At 45.3% G+C, this 25000-nt stretch overlaps 1 protein-coding gene across 1 annotated transcript; it reads right to left on the minus strand.

Annotated features, from left to right (window-relative positions):
- Positions 1–6917: 6917 nt before the first annotated feature.
- Positions 6918–17132, minus strand: samhd1 (SAM domain and HD domain 1). Its single transcript, XM_034538085.1, has 16 exons — positions 16818–17132; positions 16131–16197; positions 15961–16033; positions 15326–15486; positions 14574–14689; positions 14421–14491; positions 13930–14088; positions 13342–13442; positions 13146–13254; positions 12636–12727; positions 12432–12547; positions 11616–11755; positions 11280–11375; positions 11084–11188; positions 8545–8682; positions 6918–7760 (listed from the first exon to the last, which is right to left on the minus strand). The coding sequence occupies exons 1-16, from the start codon at positions 16996–16998 to the stop codon at positions 7590–7592; spliced, it is 1896 nt and encodes a 631-aa protein (XP_034393976.1). The 5' UTR covers positions 16999–17132; the 3' UTR covers positions 6918–7589.
- Positions 17133–25000: the final 7868 nt, after the last annotated feature.

Below are 25000 nucleotides of genomic sequence, written 5' to 3' on the forward strand. Positions count from 1 at the left end.
ACATGTTCTACTGGTCACATATTTTACTGGTCACATACTCTACTGGTCACATGTTCTGCTGGTCACATGTTCTACTGATCACATATTTTACTGGTCACATACTCTACTGATCACATGTTCTGCTAGTCACATGTTCTACTGGTCACATATTTTACTAGTCACATACTCTACTGGTCACATGTTCTGCTGGTAACATGTTCTACTGGTCACATATTTTACTGGTCACATACTCTACTGGTCACATGTTCTGCTGGTCACATGTTCTACTGGTCACATGTTTTACTGGTCACATGTTCTACTGGTCACATATTTTACTGGTCACATACTCTACTGGTCACATATTTTACTGGTCACATACTCTACTGGTCACATGTTCTGCTGGTCACATGTTCTACTGGTCACATATTTTACTGGTCACATACTCTACTGGTCACATGTTCTACTGGTCACATGCTCTACTGGTCACCTGTTCTGCTGGTCACATGTTCTACTGGTCACATATTTTACTGGTCACATGTTCTGCTGCTCACATGTTCTACTGGTCACATATTTTACTGGTCACATACTCTACTGGTCACATGTTCTGCTGGTCACATGTTCTACTGATCACATATTTTACTGGTCACATGTTCTACTGGTCACATGTTCTACTGGTCACACGTTCTACTGGTCACAAGTTTTACTGGTCACATGTTCTACTGGTCACATATTTTACTGGTCACATACTCTACTGGTCACATGTTCTGCTGGTCACATGTTCTACTGGTCACATATTTTACTGGTCACATACTCTACTGGTCACATGTTCTACTGGTCACATGCTCTACTGGTCACATGTTCTGCTGGTCACATGTTCTACTGGTCACATATTTTACTGGTCACATGTTCTGCTGGTCACATGTTCTACTGGTCACATATTTTACTGGTCACATACTCTACTGGTCACATGTTCTGCTGGTCACATGTTCTACTGATCACATATTTTACTGGTCACATACTCTACTGATCACATGTTCTGCTAGTCACATGTTCTACTGGTCACATATTTTACTGGTCACATACTCTACTGGTCACATGTTCTGCTGGTCACATGTTCTACTGGTCACATATTTTACTGGTCACATACTCTACTGGTCACATGTTCTGCTGGTCACATGTTCTACTGGTCACATGTTCTACTGGTCACATACTCTACTTGTTACATACTCTACTGGTCACATGTTCTACTGGTCACATGTTCTACTGGTCACACGCTCTACTGGTCACATACTCTACTGGTCACATGTTCTACTGGTCACATACTCTACTAGTCACATGTTCTACTAGTCACATGTTCTACTGGTCACATGCTCTACTGGTCACATACTCTACTGGTCACATACTCTACTGGTCACATGTTCTACTTGTCACATGTTCTACTGCTCACATACTCTACTGGTCACATGTTCTACTGGTCACATGTTTTACTGGTCACACGCTCTACTGGTCACATACTCTACTGGTCACATGTTCTACTGGTCACATACTCTACTAGTCACATGTTCTACTAGTCACATGTTCTACTGGTCACATGCTCTACTGGTCACATACTCTACTGGTCACATGTTCTACTGGTCACATATTTTACTGGTCACATACTCTACTGGTCACATGTTCTACTGGTCACATGCTCTACTGGTCACATGTTCTGCTGGTCACATGTTCTACTGGTCACATATTTTACTGGTCACATACTCTACTGGTCACATGTTCTGCTGGTCACATGTTCTACTGGTCACATGTTCTACTGGTCACATACTCTACTTGTCACATACTCTGCTGGTCACATGTTCTACTGGTCACATGTTCTACTGGTCACATACTCTACTTGTCACATACTCTACTGGTCACATGTTCTACTGGTCACATGTTTTACTGGTCACACGCTCTACTGGTCACATACTCTACTGGTCACATGTTCTACTGGTCACATGTTCTACTGGTCACATGCTCTACTGGTCACATACTCTACTGGTCACATGTTCTACTGGTCACATGCTCTACTGGTCACATACTCTACTGGTCACATACTCTACTGGTCACATGTTCTACTGGTCACATGTTCTACTGGTCACATACTCTACTGGTCACATGTTCTACTGCTCACATACTCTACTGGTCACATGTTCTGCTGGTCACATGTTCTACTGGTCACATGTTTTACTGGTCACATGTTCTGCTGGTCACATGTTCTACTGGTCACATATTTTACTGGTCACATGTTCTACTGGTCACATGTTCTACTGGTCACATGTTCTGCTGGTCACATACTCTACTGGTCACATGTTCTACTGGTCACATGTTCTGCTGGTCACATACTCTACTGGTCACATGTTCTGCTGGTCACATGTTCTACTGGTCACATACTCTACTGGTCACATGTTCTACTGCTCACATACTCTACTGGTCACATGTTCTGCTGGTCACATGTTCTACTGGTCACATGTTTTACTGGTCACATGTTCTGCTGGTCACATGTTCTACTGGTCACATATTTTACTGGTGACATGTTCTACTGGTCACATGTTCTACTGGTCACATGTTCTACTGGTCACATATTTTACTGGTCACATACTCTACTGGTCACATGTTCTGCTGGTCACATGTTCTACTGGTCACATATTTTACTGGTCACATACTCTACTTGTCACATACTCTACTGGTCACATGTTCTACTGGTCACATGTTTTACTGGTCACACGCTCTACTGGTCACATACTCTACTGGTCACATACTCTACTGGTCACATACTCTACTAGTCACATGTTCTACTAGTCACATGTTCTACTGGTCACATGCTCTACTGGTCACATACTCTACTGGTCACATACTCTACTTGTCACATACTCTACTGGTCACATGTTCTGCTGGTCACATGTTCTACTGGTCACATGTTCTACTGGTCACATACTCTACTTGTCACATACTCTGCTGGTCACATGTTCTACTGGTCACATGTTCTACTGGTCACATACTCTACTTGTCACATACTCTACTGGTCACATGTTCTACTGGTCACATGTTTTACTGGTCACACGCTCTACTGGTCACATACTCTACTGGTCACATGTTCTACTGGTCACATGTTCTACTGGTCACATGCTCTACTGGTCACATACTCTACTGGTCACATGTTCTACTGGTCACATGCTCTACTGGTCACATACTCTACTGGTCACATACTCTACTGGTCACATGTTCTACTGGTCACATGTTCTACTGGTCACATACTCTACTGGTCACATGTTCTACTGCTCACATACTCTACTGGTCACATGTTCTGCTGGTCACATGTTCTACTGGTCACATGTTTTGCTGGTCACATGTTCTGCTGGTCACATGTTCTACTGGTCACATATTTTACTGGTCACATGTTCTACTGGTCACATGTTCTACTGGTCACATGTTCTGCTGGTCACATACTCTACTGGTCACATGTTCTACTGGTCACATGTTCTACTGGTCACATGTTCTGCTGGTCACATACTCTACTGGTCACATGTTCTGCTGGTCACATGTTCTACTGGTCACATATTTTACTGGTCACATGTTCTACTGGTCACATGTTCTACTGGTCACATGTTCTGCTGGTCACATACTCTACTGGTCACATGTTCTACTGGTCACATGTTCTGCTGGTCACATACTCTACTGGTCACATGTTCTGCTGGTCACATGTTCTACTGGTCACATACTCTACTGGTCACATGTTCTACTGCTCACATACTCTACTGGTCACATGTTCTGCTGGTCACATGTTCTACTGGTCACATGTTTTACTGGTCACATGTTCTGCTGGTCACATGTTCTACTGGTCACATATTTTACTGGTGACATGTTCTACTGGTCACATGTTCTACTGGTCACATGTTCTACTGGTCACATATTTTACTGGTCACATACTCTACTGGTCACATGTTCTGCTGGTCACATGTTCTACTGGTCACATATTTTACTGGTCACATACTCTACTTGTCACATACTCTACTGGTCACATGTTCTACTGGTCACATGTTTTACTGGTCACACGCTCTACTGGTCACATACTCTACTGGTCACATACTCTACTGGTCACATACTCTACTAGTCACATGTTCTACTAGTCACATGTTCTACTGGTCACATGCTCTACTGGTCACATACTCTACTGGTCACATACTCTACTTGTCACATACTCTACTGGTCACATGTTCTACTGGTCACATGTTCTACTGGTCTCCACCATGGCCTCCACATGAAAGTTAATTACAACAAGCGTTCTCACTTAGCTCCGCCCCTTTGCAGAAAATCCAAGATGTCGACGTCTGAAACGCTGAAATCCAAGGTTTCAAAATCAGCCACGAGAGCTTTATTGTCCACACACACACACACACAAATACACACACATACACACACACACAAGCACACACGCACGCATGCACACACACACACACATACACACACACACACGCACACACACATGCATACACACACGCCTGATCGTCTGATCTGCAAGGGCACCACAGTGAAAACAAAGCATATCAGGGGTCTGGGGGTTCCTCGCACCTCTTCTTTAAGCCCCCACCTCAAATCTCACACACACACACACACACACACACACTATAACAGCATGCCTGCAGAGCTCACTGTGGCTCATTAACCTCCTGGTGGTGGGGGGGTGGGGTGGGACCAGATACCCTTCCATGGGGGTCTGGAGCCGCAGCGTCTCACCCCCTAATGAGAGGCCACGACGTGCACAGTCTGACCCCCCAGGACCAGCTGGGAAAGAGAGTCTGGCATTCTTCTCCTCCTTCTCCTCCTTCATGGTGTTTAATAACAGGAGTGTTTCTCCTCCTTCATGGTGGTTAATAACAGGAGTGTTTCTCCTCCTTCATGGTGGTTAATAACAGGAGTGTTTCTCCTCCTTCATGGTGGTTAATAACAGGAGTGTTTCTCCTCCTTCTCCTCCTTCATGGTGGTTAATAACAGGAGTGTTTCTCCTCCTTCATGGTGTTTAATAACAGGAGTGTTTCTCCTCCTTCTCCTCCTTCATGGTGGTTAATAACAGGAGTGTTTCTCCTCCTTCATGGTGGTTAATAACAGGAGTGTTTCTCCTCCTTCATGGTGGTTAATAACAGTAGTGTTTCTCCTCCTTTCATGGTGGTTAATAACAGGAGTGTTTCTCCTCCTTCATGGTGTTTAATAACAGGAGTGTTTCTCCTCCTTCATGGTGGTTAATAACAGGAGTGTTTCTCCTCCTTCTCCTCCTTCATGGTGGTTAATAACAGGAGTGTTTCTCCTCCTTCTCCTCCTTCATGGTGGTTAATAACAGGAGTGTTTCTCCTCCTTCTCCTCCTTCATGGTGGTTAATAACAGGAGTGTTTCTCCTCCTCCATGGTGGTTAATAACAGGAGTGTTTCTCCTCCTTCTCCTCCTTCATGGTGGTTAATAACAGGAGTGTTTCTCCTCCTTCTCCTCATGTATTGTCGTTAATGAGTGACGATAAAGAGAAAAACAAAAACATGCATATCTGTCAATCGACGCAACTTAAGGCATGTGTGTGTGTGTGTGTGTGTGTGCGTGTGTGAGTGGGGGGGGGGGGGGGGGGGGGGGGGAGCAGAGAGGCAAGTGCAGCAGGGTTTAGAGGCACCTTGCAACAGCTGGTCTCAATTATCCGTGGAGGGGCTGCTAAGTGTACAGGAGTGTGTGTGCGTGTGTGTGTGTGTGTAAGGTTGAGGCATTGCAAAGGGGGGGGGGGGGGGGGGGGGAAGACCACTGGCGCCAGGAGAGCAACAGGTCAGAGAGGATGAAGATTATAAAAATACTAGCAGGCAGTTGGCCTTGGTCCCGGCAGCAGTGTGTGTGTGTGTGTGTGTGTGTGTGTGTGTGTGTGTGTGTGTGTGTGTGTGTGTGTGTGTGTGCGCGTGTGTGTGTGCTTCCTGTGAGACAACCCTCCTGGTTTAATAACGTATTTTTTTTTTTTAATATGAATCTTAAATCTGTGACGTCTGACTTTGGAGATCAGAGTTATTAAGTGATTTAAGTTTAATAATTTAAATCCAAGCAGAGTCACGGAGCAAATGTATATAATAATTATATTATAATTCTTTCCTCAATTTGAAGCAACACATCTTTTGCCATAAATCTCTGAATCATCTCCTCAGGACGACCAGCGGCTCCGTGAGCGGGCGGCGCCCTCTGGTGGCGAACCCGCGTCGTTACAGATCCTGCCGAGGAGGCTGCTCCCCTTCTGGAGGAGGAAGAGGAAGAGGAAGAGGAAGAGGGATGAAGGCCCCCGGATGAGGGTCCTGGTACCTTAAGACCCCCGGATGAGGGTCCTGGTACCTTAAGACCCCTGAGGTTCCTTCCTTCCACCTGGACCTGTATAATACATCATAAAATGTTTACTCCTATTTGATTACAAATATATTAATATTACAATTATGACTAATACATTAACCTAAACATGCTTACTAATATTTAAATATAATTCAAATCAATATTATGACTAATACATTAAACCTTAACACGTTTACTAATATTTGAATATTATTTAAATAAATATTATGACTAATACATTAACATAATTTACATTATTAAAAAAAAAAAATTAGCTAAAGCATCTTGAAATGTTTTAACAAAAACAAATAAATAGTTTTAGTCTTCTAATAATGTTCCACTCTTAAATGATGTTTCCTCGTTTCCTCTCTCCTTGCATCCCTGATGTGAGGGACTAGGACGCAAGGAAAAGACAACGAGTGGCACAAGACCCCAAATGTTCACCTGCACATTCAACCTGTTGGATGTTTTCTGATTTCAAAAAGCATCCGGCTCACATCTAAGCCGAGAGCACGACGCCCTCTGGTGGTCAACAACGGCACTGCACTCAGGACACCACGGAGAGGAAAGAGTTTTATTTTGAAAAGGTTTCCGACCTCTTCCGGGAGGAAAAGTACACACAGCGGTCGGTTTCCATTCGCACTCTTTCACAGATATTATTATTTCCTTCCACACGAAATCGACAAAAAACAAAAACAAGCAAGTTGGATGAGGATTATTCATATTTTGGCATGAGAAAAAAAGAAAACATTCAAATGCACAGATTTGAATCGGAACAATAAATAAAAGTAAACACACGCTTCACACCAGAAAACACATCTAAAAAAAAAAAAAAATTACACACACACACACACACACACACACACATTCTAGATGTGTAGAAACATTCAAAATAAAAAAAAAACTTTATTGCAGATGTATATACCGATTTATAAAAGTTATGACAAACGCACCCTGGAAGCTGAATAAAAAGATTCTCCCTGAAACTCGTTGAAACATGATCGGTTCCTGAGAGCACGCGAGGAGTTCTCAAATAAAACCTGATTCAAAATAATGAAACTAAAAACAGACAAAAGGGAATTTGTGTATAAGATGAAAGAGTGTAAAAAAAAAAAACCTGAGCAAAGGCCCTGAACGCAGCGCAGTGCGTCTTTTATTTTATGCTACAAAAATATTATAATCTTTGCTTCGCTCGCTAGCGACTTGTAGAAAAATAAAACGTTCACTCGTCACTATTTAAAAAGCTTAATTCTGGCTTTCTTCGGCCCGTTACCGTGAGCGCGGTTCTCCTCCTCCTCCTCCTCCTCCTCCTCCTCCTCCTCCTCCTCCTCCTTCTCTTCCTCCTTGTTGTTCACCCAGCTGGCTTTCAGAGGAGTCAATAGCGGTGCGATTACGTCTCCGTTCTGTGAGGGAAAATAAAATAAAACTACTGATAAAAAAAATAATTTTTTTTTAAAAAAGATAAAAAAAGAAAGAAAATGATAATAAAAAATAAAACTGATCAAATAAAAAAACTACTGATAAAAAATAAAATAAAACTACTGATGAAATTTAAAAAAAAGGTTAAAATAATCTGGATTTAGCTCTTTTTATAGAGAATTCAAACACGTTTCATTCATATTTTTATTTCCGGTCTCTTTCCGTAATCGTCAAATAATCGATTTTCATTGTTTTGGTCAAAACACAAATTCTCTGTTTGCATTCCTCTGATTTCATTCATGTTCCACCTTTAATTTCTTAATGTTGTCGTCTCCCTGCCTGCATGTTTAACATCACATCGCTATGAATTGTGGGTAATTATCTTGGGCAAAGTCCGCAGGAAAGAATTCATAAAGTACGACAGTAGTGACACGTTTAAAGTACCGTTACCCGTTAACTTTATGTCATATTTAATTCTTGTAAATAAAAGGTTCTGGTTCCGAGTACTCTATGCAGGTATATTGTACGTCCTGTCCTCCTGTATATTGTACTTCCTGTCCTCCTGTATATTGTACTTCCTGTCCTCCTGTATAATGTACTTCCTGTATATTGTACTTCCTGTCCTCCTGTATATTGTACTTCCTGTCCTCCTGTATAATGTACTTCCTGTATATTGTACTTCCTGTCCTCCTGTATAATGTACTTCCTGTATATTGTACTTCCTGTCCTCCTGTATAATGTACTTCCTGTGCCTGCAGGTGAGCCTACCTGAGGCTTGGAGAAGTTCTCGTCCATGCACCACTGGACAAACAGCTTCTTGGCTGCCTCCAGACTTCGGTCGTCCGTCTTCTTGCAGTAAACTCGGATCAGCTGCTCCGCGAACTGCTCGGGGAGAAGTTTAGACACCTGGAGGGGAGAGCAGGTAGTAAACACACAAACACAAACAAGCGGTAGTAAACACACAGACAAACAAGACAACACACAAGAGATAGCAACACAAACAAACAGACAAGACAACACACAGACAAACAAGACAGCACACAAGAGATAGCAACACAAACAAACAGACAAGACAACACACAGACAAATAAGACAGCAGGGTGAAGAGGGGGCTCAGGAGGGGCTGGGTGGGGCCCAGCAGGGTGAAGGAGAAGGGGCAGAGGTGGTCCAGGAAGTGGAGGAAGAGAGGGCAGAGGTGGCCCAGGAAGTGGAGGAAGAGAGGGCAGAGGTGGCCCAGGAAGTGGAGGAAGAGAGGGCAGAGGTGACCCAGGAAGTGGAGGAAGAGAGGGCAGAGGTGGCCGAAGAGAGGGCAGAGGTGGCCCAGGAAGTGGAGGAAAAGAGGGCAGAGGTGGCCCAGGAAGTGGAGGAAGAGAGGGCAGAGGTGGCCCAGGAAGTGGAGGAAAAGAGGGCAGAGGTGGTCTAGGAAGTGGAGGAAGAGAGGGCAGAGGTGGTCTAGGAAGTGGAGGAAGAGAGGGCAGAGGTGGTCCAGGAAGTGGAGGAAGAGAGGGCAGAGGTGACCCAGGAAGTGGAGGAAGAGAGGGCAGAGGTGGCCCAGGAAGTGGAGGAGGAGAGGGCAGAGGTGGCCCAGGAAGTGGAGGAGGAGAGGGTAGAGGTGGTCCAGGAAGTGGAGGAAGAGAGGGCAGAGGTGGCCCAGGAAGTGGAGGAAGAGAGGGCAGAGGTTGCCCAGGAAGTGGAGGAAGAGAGGGCAGAGGTGGTCTAGGAAGTGGAGGAAGAGAGGGCAGAGGTGGTCCAGGAAGTGGCGGAAGAGAGGGCAGAGGTGACCCAGGAAGTGGAGGAAGAGAGGGCAGAGGTGGCCCAGGAAGTGGAGGAAGAGAGGGCAGAGGTGACCCAGGAAGTGGAGGAAGAGAGGGCAGAGGTGACCCAGGAAGTGGAGGAAGAGAGGGCAGAGGTGGCCCAGGAAGTGGAGGAAGAGAGGGCAGAGGTGGTCCAGGAAGTGGAGGAAGAGAGGGCAGAGGTGACCCAGGAAGTGGAGGAAGAGAGGGCAGAGGTGGCCCAGGAAGTGGAGGAGGAGAGGGCAGAGGTGGCCCAGGAAGTAGAGGAAGAGAGGGCAGAGGTGGTCCAGGAAGTGGAGGAAGAGAGGGCAGAGGTGGCCTAGGAAGTGGAGGAAGAGAGGGCAGAGGTGGCCCAGGAAGTGGAGGAAGAGAGGGCTGGAGTGTCTCAGCAGGTGGAAGATGAGGGGGCAGGTTTCTAGGTAGGACTAAGAACCAGAGGATCTTGATAGAGGAGCACTTCTGACTTGCTGAGACTTGTTTGGTCCATTCGGCTTCACGTGGCCAATAAAGCCGTGAACAGTTTTACTGATCGGGAGGGCTACAGGTTGAGGAAGATAGCTCATACTGTTAGTAAAGTGTTAGAGGAGTATGAGGTGTATTTGAAACGCGAGGACCGAGTTCCAGAGGAGCGAGTTCCAGAGGAGCGAGTTCCAGAGGAGCGAGTTCCAGAGGAGCGAGGGCCAGAGGAGCGAGGGCCAGAGGAGCGAGTTCCAGAGGAGCTAGGTCCAGAGGAGCGAGGTCCAGAGGAACGAGTTCCAGAGGAACGAGGTCCAGAAGAGCGAGTTCCAGAGGAGCGAGTTCCAGAGGTGCGAGGTCCAGAGGAGCGAGGTCCAGAGGTGCGAGGTCCAGAGGAGCGAGTTCCAGAGGAGCGAGTTCCAGAAGAGCGAGGTCCAGAGGGGCGAAGTCCAGAGGAGCGAGGTCCAGAGGAGCGAGTTCCAGAGGAGCGAGTTCCAGAGGTGCGAGGTCCAGAGGAGCGAGTTCCAGAGGAGCGAGGTCCAGAGGGGCGAAGTCCAGAGGAGCGAATTCCAGAGGAGCGAGTTCCAGAGGAGCGAATTCCAGAGGTGCGAGGTCCAGAGGTGCGAGGTCCAGAGGAGCGAGGTCCAGAGGAGCGAGGTCCAGAGGAGCGAGTTCCAGAGGAGCGAGTTCCAGAGGTGCGAGTTCCAGAGGTGCGAGGTCCAGGGGAGCGAGTTCCAGAGGAGCGAGTTCCAGAGGAGCGAGTTCCAGAGGTGCGAGGTCCAGAGGAGCGAGTTCCAGAGGAGCGAGTTCCAGAGGAGCGACCCTGTGGAGACTGACGAGGTGGCCGGTCCTGGACTGGGAGGCGTGTCGGCGGTGGCTTCCCTGCTCGGAGGACGAGGACGAGCTGGAGATGCTGCAGGAGGGTGGAAGAGGAGGAGCTCCCGACTCCACAGTGACTTTAAACTGAATGGGGTCTCAGGACCACCTCTCAGGGACACAGATGGTGTTGAAGATGTATTTGTTGTTTCATTTAGTTAATGTGATTACACATTTCTGACCTGGTTCTTGCGGATCTGGACTGCCATGTTTGGGTTGTCTTTGCAGTAGAAATGCACGTTGTTGATGGGGTTCTTGTCCTTCATCCCGTAGTCCATGGAGATGACCTGAAGGGGGTCAGAAGGTCAAGGTCAAACTCATAATAAAAAGTATAAAAATCTTCCACATCTCAAAGTAACCGGATTAAAATCCACTCACGCTGACTAAGAAGTCCTCCGGCTGCAGACGGAGGTCCTGGGCACCGCTTTGCAGGACGGATCGAGCCAGAGCCGCTTCCCAGCCCAGAATATTCTCCTTCAGAGAGAAATTAAAATATGTAAAAAATACAAATTCCAAAATATATCAATATCAATTTATTTATTTTTATATATATAAATAAATACAATATTTATAACCAATAAATAAAAAAAGTGGATCCCAGATCTGATCAATCAACCGACAATTAAAGTTGTTGTTGTTGACACACAAAGAACCACAAAAAACGGATCCGTCCAGCTCGTCATGAAAAGCGTGTGCAAAGACACGAGCACACACCCGGGTGGCGCTCATGGGTTTGTCGGCCTGCGTTTGGCCGACACACTTGTAGAGGCGTCGACACACGATGTTGCGCAGGATCTCCCTCGAGTCCTTCAGCGCCGGGGAGGAGGAGTTGAGGATGCGTTCAAACACGGTATCTAAAAACAGGACAAACAAGGACTTACAATGTCTACGGGGAGCAATTCAGGGTTAAGCAAGGACACGTCGACTAGGGTGAGCGCAGCCGGGGATCGAACCGCCGACCCACTGGTTGAAAGACGGACCACTGAGCCACAGTCGCCCTAACGGAGGCCACTCGATCATTTTATTTTGATCTAATTAATTTTAAAGTTTAAACGGTTCTACTTTACAAAAAACTGAACTCACCATTTAAAAATAAATCAATCACCTGAATATGTATGAATTAATGAATAAATAAAAATAAATATATATATATATATATATATATAAGCTATGTAGCTCTAGCTTGCAGATTGTAGCTTGCAGATTGTAGCTTGCAGCGTGTAGCTCCTAGCTCTTAGCTCGTAGCTTGTAGCTCTTAGCTTGCAGATTGTAGCTCGTAGCTTACAGATTGTAGCTCACGGCGTGTAGCTCCTAGCTTGTAGCTCCTAGCTCTTAGCTTGTAGCTAGCTCGTAGCTCTTAGCTTGCAGATTGTAGTTCGTAGCTTACAGATTGTAGCTCACGGCGTGTAGCTCTTAGCTTGTAGCTAGCTCGTAGCTTGTAGCTCTTAGGTTGCAGATTGTAGCTCGTAGCTTACAGATTGTAGCTCACGGCGTGTAGCTCCTAGCTTGTAGCTCACAGTTTCTACAGACCTGTCAGCTTGGTGTAGGCCTCCATGTCATCTATGGCTGTGGAGAGCGTGAACATCTCCCCTCCCGAGCCTTTGAACTTGATGTACTTGTCGGCTTTTAAAAAGGCCTCCGTGATCCTGAAAAATCACACCAGCATTTTTTTTGGGGAGCTGCGTGACCAACAAGAGGGAATCGTGAAGCCAAACACCGCGATGCGCTACTCACATGGTCTCTATGATGTTGCCCACTTTGTGCTGGTAGGCTCTCCTGTGCAGACAGTCCCTCAAGTGGAACATGTCGTACAGGTTGTTCACCTCCTGCGCAGAGAATTACAACCGATTACAGGACGACACACATTGCAGTCGTGGTTTATTTGTTCGGGACATGCACGTTCATAGAGGAGCCGCTTGGGCCACAACCCGTCCATCAAAGGGCGCTTATGAAACAAGGACTGGTTACTAACCAGATAAGTGTTTACTCCAGGGACTTCCATAAAGGAACTATAGTCCAGCAAAGGAAAGGCCACTGAGAACCGAGATGTTCCCCAACAACTAGATGGCGCTGCAAGTGATGTCATCAGACAGACAATCTCTGAGGTTGACCTTTCGGATGCAAATTTGAGCTTTCCGCTTCCAAAAAAAAAGAAGAAAAAAGGAGGCCGACCCTGCAAGTCATAGAGCAACTTGATTGTTTAAATGGGTTTTGGGGGGTTACAAGCTGGTCACAAGACAGCACCTTGTCTCTTGTGCAGATGCGCTTCTGCCCGTCCACCTCACACACTCTGGCAAACTTCAGGAAGCGGCGATAGTCGAAGTTGTTCTGGATGCCCAGGTGGTAGCAGTCCCTGAGGGGAAGAAGTGACAGACGGCTTAATGGGAATATTTAGTGTATGATGTGATGTCGAGGGGGGGGGGGGGGGGAGAAGCCCCACCTGGCGAAGTAGTCCCACTTGTCCACGTCGATGCCAGTTATTTTGTTGGCCACGATCTCATAGAGGAAGGACTTGTCTTCTGGGCGACCTTTGAACGGCCACTGCGAAGAAGACGGACAGCATCAGAGTCCGCTTTGTGGACCCAGTCATGCAAATTCATGTAAATCTCATCATGGCTCCTCATTGGTGGAACGAGCTTCCCATTGACATCAGGACAGAAAGTCTCTACAAACTAAAAATACATCTTAGTGACTACACCTTGAATAGGGAAGGTAGCGCCGTAGTAGCACTTAAATGTCTCTTACTGATAGCACTTTGTAGTTTAACACTTTAGTAGCACTTAAATGTCTCTTACCGATAGCACTTTGTAGTTTAACTTTATTGAAGACATTGTACTTGCTTGATTCTTGTTGTTCTGAGTTTGGACTCATGGTTTAATGCACTTATTGTAAGTCGCTTTGGATAAAAGCGTCAGCTAAATGACATGCAATGTAATGTAAAAACAAATGGCTCAAGGCCCGGACGAAGAGGTGAACTAGTGGGGATTTTGGGTGACGCAGAGGTGCTTATTTTTTTGGGGTCCGCTACCTTCTGGTCCCGAGCCGCCTCCGAGTCCTCCGGGCCGCCGATCTGCTCCTTGATGAAGTCCAGGTCCTCGGGCAGCACCAGGCCGTGCTGCTCCATCACCGGCTTCAGCTGGTTGTCGGCCACCAGGTAGTCGAACATGTTGAGGGAGGCTTTCTCGTGCTGCGACACACACACTTTGTTTTTTTATGGCGAGAATTTGAAAACGAAAGCCCGATTGCCTCGTGACTCTTATCTCAGTCCCTGATTAACCCCTGATTACGTACATATGGAGCTCGTGCCCTGTGGTTCTTATCAGTCCTCGACTAATGTCAAATGACATTAATCATGACTGCGTATAAACAAATGTGAAACTAGAGTGTGTTTATTCACCGGATCCTCTGCATATTCCCACCTGAAAAAAACTAAGAACTAACCCGAGATCCATAAATGTTTATATAACTGCAAATGTTAAAAAGGCCAAAAACTAAAAACAAAATCACGACGTTTCTCACCTTCCAGGTGATTCCCGGACGCGCTTTGGGGAGGAACATGTTGTCGAACATGTGGGAGAAGGGCCCGTGTCCTGCAGAGGGAAAGAAGAGGGTTAGAACCGGGGAACAGTGGACTCCGGGAAAGGCTGGACGCTGAAACCCGGCAGGACTCACCCAGGTCGTGGCAGAGCCCGGCGATCTGCACACAGAGGGCGTCTCTGTGGGAGATGAGGAGGTCCGGCTGCCGCTGGTTCAGAGCCTGGACCAGTCGCCCCGCCAGGTAACCCACCCTGCAGAGGGAAGCCACCTTTGAGATATCCTAGTGCACCAAGTGTTGTTTGGGAATTATTCTTGCAACGAGATTATTCCCAAAAAAACAATATTCATCAATTTCATTTTCTGCCACGTCGGCTCTTGTGGAGAACGTTGACGTGTTTCTCATAAACTGTGTTTTTAACCCCCAAAAGCTCCGGTGTGGCTGGATGTCACAATAAAGTTGTGCAACTAAGACGCTTAAAAAAAAAAAAGAGATTAAAAAACACTGCGTCAGCAACTTTCAAATAAAGTGCTACAGGAAAGAGTCCTGAAACCCAGGAATTAGTTTTTTAGCATTTAGTTCTCTGATATTAAATAGGTCAGTGAACGCATCTCTGGTGAATTTAGAAGCTTTCACCATTTATTAAATTTTTTTTTTTTTAAAAAGAGTCAAAATGAGACGGCTAAGCGTCCTCACTAGAACCGTTATCATACTTCTGTTTGGTAGACCTCCAGTCAGTAGACGTCTAGTCAGTAGACCCCTTGTCAGTAGACCTCCAGTCAGTAGACCCCTAGTGTGTAGACCTCTAGTCAGTAGACCCCTAGTGAGTAGACCCCTAGTGAGTAGACCTCTAGTGAGTAGACCTCTAGTCAGTAGACGGAGGACATACCCAATGCTGTGTTCGAAGCGGTTGTGGGACGCCCCGGGGAAGACAAAGTAGGCCCCCCCGAGCTGCTTGATGTACCGAAGCCTCTGGAACTGAGGCGTGTCGATGATTCTGACGAGCAAAGGGTGCATCTCCACGTGGCCGTGGATGGGATCGTTGAACACCTGGCAGAGAACACAGGACGGCAGGCAGGTAAGAGACGGGTTCCTCACGAGACTGAAGCCTACAAAAAGGTGTTGAGAACTAAAAGGCTACAAAAAGGTCTAGAGAACTAAAAGGATACAAAAAGGTCTAGAGAACTAAAAGGATACAAAAAGGTCTCGAGAACTAAAAGGCAGGATAAGTAGTTAGAAATAGGTAGGAGGGTGTAGTTTTAAATAAAATAAGGGTGGAGGACATGATGAGCAGTATCAGAACTGGGATTTAAAAGCAATGTCATCAAACTGGTTTTTTTAAAGCGCGAATCCTCGCCGAGGCGTTTCTGAAAGATTCACACACAACCGGTCCGTCTCCCGTTCACACCCGTTTGTTTTAAAGCGTGGGGAACAAAACACGCTCCACTTCCTTGTGGTTTATCCCACAGGTTTCCCTATTATGTCTTCCGCTTCCCTTTGGCCCTGAGAGCGTGCAGCCGTTACCTTATTTGGCTCCGCCTCTCTCAGCCACAGCTTGCTGAGGCTGTGCTGAACTCTCAGACGGTCACCGAGGAACCTGCAAAATAAAATATAGAAATCTCTTTCGGTCACATTTATTATAGGTTTGACGCAAGGGCCCGAACCCAAACCAATGGGGGGGGGGGGGCACTCACTGCAAGCCCATCTTCTCCAGATCAGCGTCCTTCAGATACTGCAGCCCGACACCGGTGATCTTTTGCGCTGGATAACAAGAGCAAAGGTGATCCATGTTGGGTTTAATATGTCACAGCAGCCAAATAATAATAATAATAATAATAATAATAATAATAATAATAGTAATAGTAACAGCCACGAGCAACAACTTGTTAGTTTGGCTACATCTTTGCACTTCTGTTTTGTTTGCTTTCTTAGTCAATTTAACTTATTATTCTATTCTATATTTTGTGTATATATATATATATATATATATAGTGCATTTTTCTTTTTGTTCTTTCTGATATTGTGTATGTATTGTGAATTTATTTTTATTCTTTCCTATCTTTTATATATATTGTGCATTTCTTTTTATTCTATCCTTTATATATATTGAGCATTTATTTTTATTCTATCCTTTATATATATTGAGCATTTATTTTTATTCTATCCTTTATATATATTGAGCATTTATTTTTATTCTATCCTATCTTTTATATATATTGTGCATTTATTTTGATTCACTCCTATCTTTTATATATATTGAGCATTTATTTGTACATCGTATTGCTTTACCCGGATGCATAAATGCTGCTGTAGCCATAAATTAATAAAAGTGACCATGTCTCGATCTACTTAAGCTCTCCAAGCCCAAAAAGAAGACCCACCTCTGAACGCCTCTTCCCATTCTCCGAGACCTTCTGCCCGCAGGTACCGACACGTTTGCTCCACTCCCCATCGCGTGTGGTCCGGGTACAGCAGCCGGGGCTGCGACGCTCTTATCTCCGGCGTCTCGAAGCCGTCTTCGGGGGTCAGAACCGCCTCCAACGGTCGTTTCCTGCCCTCCATGTTGAATTTCAGCGGCAGGTTTGAGGAGCCGAGAGCCGCCGGATTACACCGTCGAACCGCAGCAGCTGATCGGACCGCTCGGTGAGGAGGCACCGGACGGGCGAAAGGGACCCGGGTTTTGTTTCCACACGTGCGCAACCGACACCAGACAACGCTTCCGGTGACTGTTTTTCAAAATAAAACTCGACAAGCGAAATATGTTTTTTTGTTGTTGTATTTATTATTATTTTATGTTTTTTTGTTTTTATTCTCCGCGTTTATCGTCCCGGCATGTTAGTTTAAATGTATTTAAAGGTGTGTCAAAAAAACACCTTGTTATAAAAATCTGAACGACTGGTAAGGCAAGGCAAGTTTATTAGCACAATTCATACACAAGGCAATTCAAGGTGCTTTACAGCTACATCAAATTACAAAAAGGCAAACAAAATCATTACATAAAAACATAAAGATAATAATATATTAATTATATTAAAAGTGAAGAGTGCATATAAAATACTTTCAGTTGTCAAATAGAACTGTTTTCATCCTGGATTTAAACATTGTCAGAGTTGAGGCCTGTCTCACATCTTCTGGAAGACTGTTCCAGATTTTAGCATAAAAGTGAAACGCAGCCTCACCGTGTTGAGTCCTGACTCTGGACCAGCAGGAGACCACTCCCTGAGCTTCTCAGAGCCCGAGATGGTTCCTCTGGCTCTAACATGTGAACCACTCCCTGAGCTTCTCAGAGCCCGAGATGGTTCCTCTGGCTCTAACATGTGAACCACTCCCTGATCTTCTCAGAGCCCGAGATGGTTCCTATGGCTCTAACATGTGAACCACTCCCTGATCTTCTCAGAGCCCGAGATGGTTCCTATGGCTCTAACATGTGAACCACTCCCTGATCTTCTCAGAGCCCGAGATGGTTCATCTGGCTCTAACATGTGAACCACTCCCTGAGCTCCTCATAGCCCGAGATGGTTCCTCTGGCTCTAACATGTGAACCACTCCCTGAGCTTCTCAGAGCCCGAGATGGTTCCTATGGCTCTAACATGTGAACCACTCCCTGAGCTTCTCAGAGCCCGAGATGGTTCCTATGGCTCTAACATGTGAACCACTCCCTGAGCTTCTCAGAGCCCGAGATGGTTCCTATGGCTCTAACATGTGAACCACTCCCTGAGCTCCTCAGAGCCCGAGATGGTTCCTATGGCTCTAACATGTGAACCACTCCCTGAGCTCCTCAGAGCCCGAGATGGTTCATATGGCTCTAACATGTGAACCACTCCCTGAGCTTCTCAGAGCCCGAGATGGTTCATATGGCTCTAACATGTGAACCACTCCCTGAGCTTCTCAGAGCCCGAGATGGTTCATATGGCTCTAACATGTGAACCACTCCCTGAGCTCCTCAGAGCCTGAGATGGTTCCTATGGCTCTAACATGTCACACATGTACTTTGGTGCTAGACAATGAAGACATTTGTACACAAGCAGAGCTGTTTTAAAGTCTATTCTCTGAGCAACAGGAAGCCAGTGCAAAGACCTGAGCACTGGACTAATATGGTGGTATTTCCTGAGTCTTTTTTCGAACAACTGCAGACCTAACTGCTGGTTTGGTACTGTACAACAGACATAGAATAATAAGAAAAATGCACAATTTATAAAGAATTAAAAAAAATAGTATAATAAGAAAAATGCACAATATTTACAACAAATAAAATAGTATACATAGTAAAATAGTAATACAGAGGAACTAGTTCCATCCTGTTAGGTCCGATCTGTGAGCCACTCGTAGTTTGCAGACATTGTTCGGATTTATTCACGTGTTAACGTGTAAATATATATTTATGTAGAAAAGTGCGTGTTTCTGCATCCTTTGTTCATTTTACGTCTGCATGTGAAAACACTTTGAGGCTTGTTTTTGATTTGTTATTTAAATAAACTTTAAGTAAGTATTACAACTACACAGAAAAATAGGATTTTCTACAAAACCTGGTGTTTGTTGTCAAATCTAAGAGCCAATCAGCTCTCTGATTTGGTGACAGCGAGGCGTTTCCCATCGTGCACTGACCGGCATGCATTGTGTCATCTCCAGCGAGCCTTTTATTTCACAAGCGAAACTACTTACTTCCGGTATTTCACTCGCTGCTCAAGGATAACTTGACGCGAGTCGCTCCCTATTGGCTGGCAACGCGGAGGGCGGAGCCACATGAAAGTTAAACCGGCTGACAGGCCGCTCGTCATCCCGCATCGTCAGCACCCACGTGGGGGAATCAAATTCCTGTGACTGACAGCAGTTTACGAGGAACTTGTGTGTATTTGTTCGGTTTAATTATTAACTGATTATGCGCTTAATTTGTATTTTTTTGGTGGTAATTATAATAATGATCACGATAGCAATAATAACTTTATTAATATAGCAATTTTAAAAGTGTTTTTTACAGACAAAGCAGAGCAAAAGCAGTGAGGCCAACTTCAACAGACCCAGATCCAGCAGGGACCAGTCCACCTTCAACAGACCCAAGTCCAGCAGGGACCAGTCCACCTTCAACAGACCCAGATCCAGCAGGGACCAGTCCACCTTCAACAGACCCAGATCCAGCAGAGACCAGCCCACGGTGGACAGACCCAGATCCAGCAGAGACCAGTCCACCTTCAACAGACCCAGATCCAGCAGAGACCAGCCCATGGTGGACAGACCCAGATCCAGCAGAGACCAGCCCACAGTGGACAGACCCAGATCCAGCAGAGACCAATCCACCTTCAACAGACCCAGATCCAGCAGAGACCAGTCCACCTTCAACAGACCCAGATCCAAAATCTCGTGAGGTTTCTGAACGCATCGCTCTCTCTCTTCCAGTAAGCGTATTGCATCACTTCCGGTTGCCAGCTTCGCAGATCGCGATGTCTTCCTCTCCCCCTCCCGCTCCCTCTTGCTCAGAGTGTCTCATGTATAGCTATTCCTCTGCCTCCCTTAATGATAACGGTACATGCAACAAGTGTAGTTCATTGGCTGGTTGGAGGCAGTTCTAAGTGGGTTAGATGCACGGCTCCGCACCATCAAAGCTCAGACAGTTACGCTAGTAAGCCCGCCTCCCCCCATAGCCGTTGCGGAGCCTTTAGCTTTAGCCTCTGTTAGCTGTCCCCCGGCAGCCCCCGAGCAGCCGGATGGCTGGGTGACTGTTCGAAGGGGTTTTAAGTCTAACCAGAAGCCCACTGAGCACCGCCAACCTCTTCACGTTTCAAACCAGTTTTCCCCACTCAGCGACGCACCCGCTGAGAAACCCACTCTGGTTATAGGTAGCTCCATAGTCAGAAACGTGAAGATAGCGAAGCCAGGGACCAAAGTCATATGCATCCCGGGGGCCAGAGCGGGCGACATTGAATCTTGTTTAAAACTGCTGGCTAAAGATGAGCGTAGTTACAGTAAGATTATAATACACGCCGGCGGTAATGACTCCCGACTGCGGCGGTCGGAGGTCACTAAAATTAACGTGGAATCGGTGTGTACTTATGCCAAGACAATGTCGGACACCGTAGTTTTCTCTGGCCCTCTCCCCAATCTGATCAATGATGACATGTATAGCCGCATGTCGTCATTCAACCGCTGGTTGTCCAGGCGGTGCCCAGCAAACAATGTGGGCTACATAGATAACTGGCAGACTTTCTGGGGAAAGCCTGATCTGATGAGACAACCAAAACAAGTTCAACTCAATTCAGGCTGTATAATTTTGGGACCACAAGGAGCAGCTATGAAGGTACACAGAGATGACTATTTGGATAAAGAGTTTGATATCGAGAAAATTCAATTCAATTCAATTCAGTTTATTTTGTATAGCCCAATATCACAAATTACAAATTTGCCTCAGAGGGCTTTACAATCTGTACACATACGACATCCCTGTCCCAGGACCTCACATCGAATCAGGAAAAACTCCCCAAAAATAACCTTTGACAGGGAAAAAAGGGAAGAAACCTTCAGGAGAGCAACAGAGGAGGATCCCTCTCCCCGGATGGACAGAAGCAATAGATGTCATGTGTACAGAATGAACAGAGTTACAGAGTTACATAAACACATTACATGAATATGACAATGTATGAATGGAACTCCAATCCATGAAACAGAAGGAGGTAGAGAGGAGGGGGGGCGGGGCATCAGCAGGGCCAACGTGGGAGGCCGGCTCACCAGGCATCAGACACCTCCAGGTCCAATGGACCCTATGAGATGTGAAGTCACAACGACTCCGGGGAGGAAGCAGAGTTAATAAGGTGCAATGGAGAGATGTAAATTCATCCATAAGGAGAGAGAGAAGATGAGATAGGTGCTCAGTGTATCCTAAAACATCCCCCAGCAGCCTATAAGCCTATAGCAGCATATCAAGGGGCTGGACCAGGGCAAACCTGATTCAGCCCTAACTATAAGCACTATTAAAGAGGAAAGTCTTAAGTCTATTCTTGAATGAGGTGACTGTGTCTGCCTCCAGGACTGAAAGTGGAAGCTGGTTCCATAAAAGAGGAGCTTGATAACTGAAGGCTCTTGCTCCCATACTATTTTTTAGGACTCTAGGAACCACAAGTAGCCCCGCATTTAGTGAGCGCTGCTCTCTAGTGGGGCAATATGGTACTACAAGCTCCTTAAGATATGATGGTGCATCACCAATCAAGGCTTTGTAGGTGAGGAGAAGAATTTTAAATGTGATTCTTGATTTTACAGGGAGCCAGTGCAGAGCAGCTAATACAGGAGTCATGTGATCTCTTTTCTTAGTTTGTGTGAGTACACAAGCTGCAGCATTCTGGATCAACTGGAGGGATTTAAGAGACTTATTAGAGCTGTCTGATAATAAGGAGTTGCAGTAATCTAGTCTGGAAGTAACAAACGCGTGAACCAGCTTTTCTGCATCTTTTTGAGACAAGATGTGCCTGATTTTTGAAATGTTACGTAGATGAAAAAATGCAATCCTTGAGATTTGAGAAAAGTGTGCCACATGTGACCTTGTTGGTGCGTGAGGAATATATGCAGAAGCAGATAGGAGAAATTATGACAGAAGCAGAAGAAGCTGTTTTTATACCAGGAAAAAGAGAATATTGCCATTTGGAGGAGTGAGGACCAGAGATTTATTAAGATTATGATCTCGGCTCAAGGTCAAGGACAGCCACAAACTGTGCGGATGACACATGAGGCAATTTGCAGTGCTAAGATGGACTCAGACTTAAAGAGAGAAGAGATACTTGGCATGACACCTCATGAGTTGGTTACAGGAAGACTGATGCCAACACCTTGTCTGCGAACAAGTGGAAAGGGTCCAAGTCTGGCCCTTTTGCAAGATGAAATGCAAAAGTATGTTACATATATGGTTAAGCTGCATAAAAGAATATCCACATATGTTTCTGACAGGCAAACAAAAGAGGAGGTGCAGGAGAGGCTTGATGAGCAAAAAAGGAACACAGTGCAACCTGGAGACAAGGTGTTTGTGAAAGTGTTTAGAAGGAAGTGGTATAACGAACGCCGGGAAGGACCATTTGAAGTAGTTCGCAGTACTGGAACCGCGGTCCAGGTGAAAGGGTCTCCAACATGGTATCATTTATCACATTGTGTCAAAGCACCAAGTGAAGAGGCGCCACATTCACAAATTCAAGATGCTGAAGGTTCCAGAAGACAATGTGGAAGAACATACACCAGACAGGGAGGTGCATGCAGATCCCCAGAGTCAGAACTCAGAAGGAGAGATTGCCCAAATTGTGGAAAATGTTGATGTTCCTGTGCACATTCCTGATGATGCCAGAAATGACATGGCAGTGGATGAACGGGAAAGAAGATTTAGCGACATTGTCTTTCAACGTGTCCCAGACACAGCAGGACCTAGTTCAGTTGCCTGCGAAGCGCCAGAGATATCAAAGGGCGGTGACTCCGCCGCAGAACAACTCAGGGATCCAGTTAGACAAAGGAGCCCAAGGCCGGTGAGGAAAAAGGTTAAACCAAACCGTTACTAGAACCAGGGTTGAAGTAACCTTGGGGAAGTCAGTTCAGCTTCCATGTCAGTGTACAGTAGAAAATAGTGGTGAAGGGAAACTTAGAGTTGAGTGGGAAGATAGCCATGGTAGGGTTCTAGTTCTGTCAAAGTCATTACCAGTAGGGAAGTACACATTACTTAATGACAAAAAGAGACTGAAGGTTGAGGGAGATTGTAGTCTTTATGTACATAGGCCTCAACAGGAAGATCAAGGCGATTATAGGTGTTCTTTTTACGATCCACATTTTGGGAGTGAGCGGTACGAGTTAGGATTTAGAGTTCACATAGTGTCTCTAGTGATACTAGGGGAGAATAAGAGTAGAGGCCTCCAAGATGTTGGGGAAACGAGTGAATCAGCAACGATGACATCAACTCTCCAGACGAAAGCTGGGAAAATGGAAGATAAATCTACCATTTCAATGTTAAAAGCTATTGAAGGTATAAAGGTATCACATTTAACTACAACGGCACCTCAGATTGTGTCTATAACGTCACCTCCATCAACTGCTGTGATCAGAGTTAAGCTAGGAGGAACAGTTTACCTTCCTTGCCAATGTGGAGGATGGAATGTTGGTAGTAACAGTCTAAGTGGGAAAATAGTTGTGGTGAAGATTTGTTGTTGACAAAACCTGGAGATGGCATTGTGTCTCGTAAACAAAGGAAGTATATTTTGTATAATGATGTGAAGTGGTTGAAAACTAGAGGGGATTGCTCACTTGTCCTGCGTAACGTAACATGGGAAGACCAAGGGGAATATACGTGTACTTATTTAGAACCGGAGTTTAAATTTGTTCCATATCAAAATTATTGGATCGAAGGTCATATAACTCGTAGAGTGACACTCATGATAAAAGATTTGAGTCCTATTGGAGTTTTCACAGTTACTAAAGGGGTTCAGGAACAATATACCACAGTAACCACGTCAAGGGTGAATAGTACACAGATGAAGCCTGGTGCTTTAGGTCCAGAAACAACTGAGAATGTTCATACAACAACTCAGGCGACTACTCTAGCTATGACTTTAAAGGGAATGAATGCTACAACAGTGACGACATCTTTGGCTTCTACGACATTTGTAAATGTAACACAGAAATCCAACGTGACATCTTCGACAGGTAAGGATGTGATTAATGTAACCCAGAAGCTAATGTTCAAAATAGAGCCTGGTGTGAACAGTAATAATGAGATTGTTGAAGTTAGAGAACAGATGATAGAAGAGAACTATGTAGATTCATCTGTAACAGCTCAGAGGACCGTTTCAGACGTAGATAATAACTTTTCTGACTGATCAGACACCAGAATACATGACTGGTCAATACCATGCATTACAAAAGAGAGAAACTAAATGGAGGGCGTTCGGGTTTGATCCTTCAGTGTTACAGATTGCAGACCCTTGGGCAAGTAAGAACTTATGGTTCCAGCAATTAACTCATTCCGTAAGATCGGTTGTGAATTTGAATGGTCCATGTCTAGTAAAAGTCTTAACGCCAAACTCATGGCCTTCAATTTTAGAGACTACACCAGAACCACTAACCGCTATTTGTCAAAGTTATGCACTATCATGGCTGTTGTATCAGCAGCAGTCAGCAAGAGATGCAATAATGGCTTTGTCAATACATCTGTTTAGGCCGAGATTTACTTGTTCTTGGTTGAAAGGATTATCATATGTAAATTTACTCGATCAACATGAAAATATCAGAACGCCGGTCCCGGATATAATGGAAGTGACATCAGTTCGAGCTGATAGCTGTTTTTGTTCGAATACCACTTATGATGGGCCGGGAATGTTTATGGGGATATCGGATTGTGATAAATATATGATGGACTTGGGTAAACATGAACATAAGTCTAGTAATGATTCATATGAAGTAACTTTTGATGTACCAGACAACAAAAAGGGTAAAACTTTAAGGGTGAAGAATCAAAGTTTGCCTGGGAATGTGACTATAGGGAATTTCAAGGATATTTGGTGGGTTTGTGATGATAAGGCATACATATTTCTACCATATGGGTGGACAG

Source organism: Cyclopterus lumpus, chromosome 7 (assembly GCF_009769545.1).
Source record: "Cyclopterus lumpus isolate fCycLum1 chromosome 7, fCycLum1.pri, whole genome shotgun sequence".
Taxonomy (NCBI): Eukaryota; Metazoa; Chordata; class Actinopteri; order Perciformes; family Cyclopteridae; genus Cyclopterus; species Cyclopterus lumpus.

Bases quoted from the DNA above. Each gene is read 5' to 3' on its own strand.
- samhd1 (XM_034538085.1), bottom strand. From the start codon at position 16,998: ATGGAGGGCAGGAAACGACCGTTGGAGGCGGTTCTGACCCCCGAAGAC. The intron at 14,690-15,325 runs GTATGTCCTCCG...TTCCCTCTGCAG, and splicing joins CGCTTCGAACACAGCATTGG to GGTGGGTTACCTGGCGGGGC. The intron at 13,255-13,341 runs GTGGGGCTTCTC...TCTTCCCCTCAG, and splicing joins AAGTGGGACTACTTCGCCAG to GGACTGCTACCACCTGGGCA.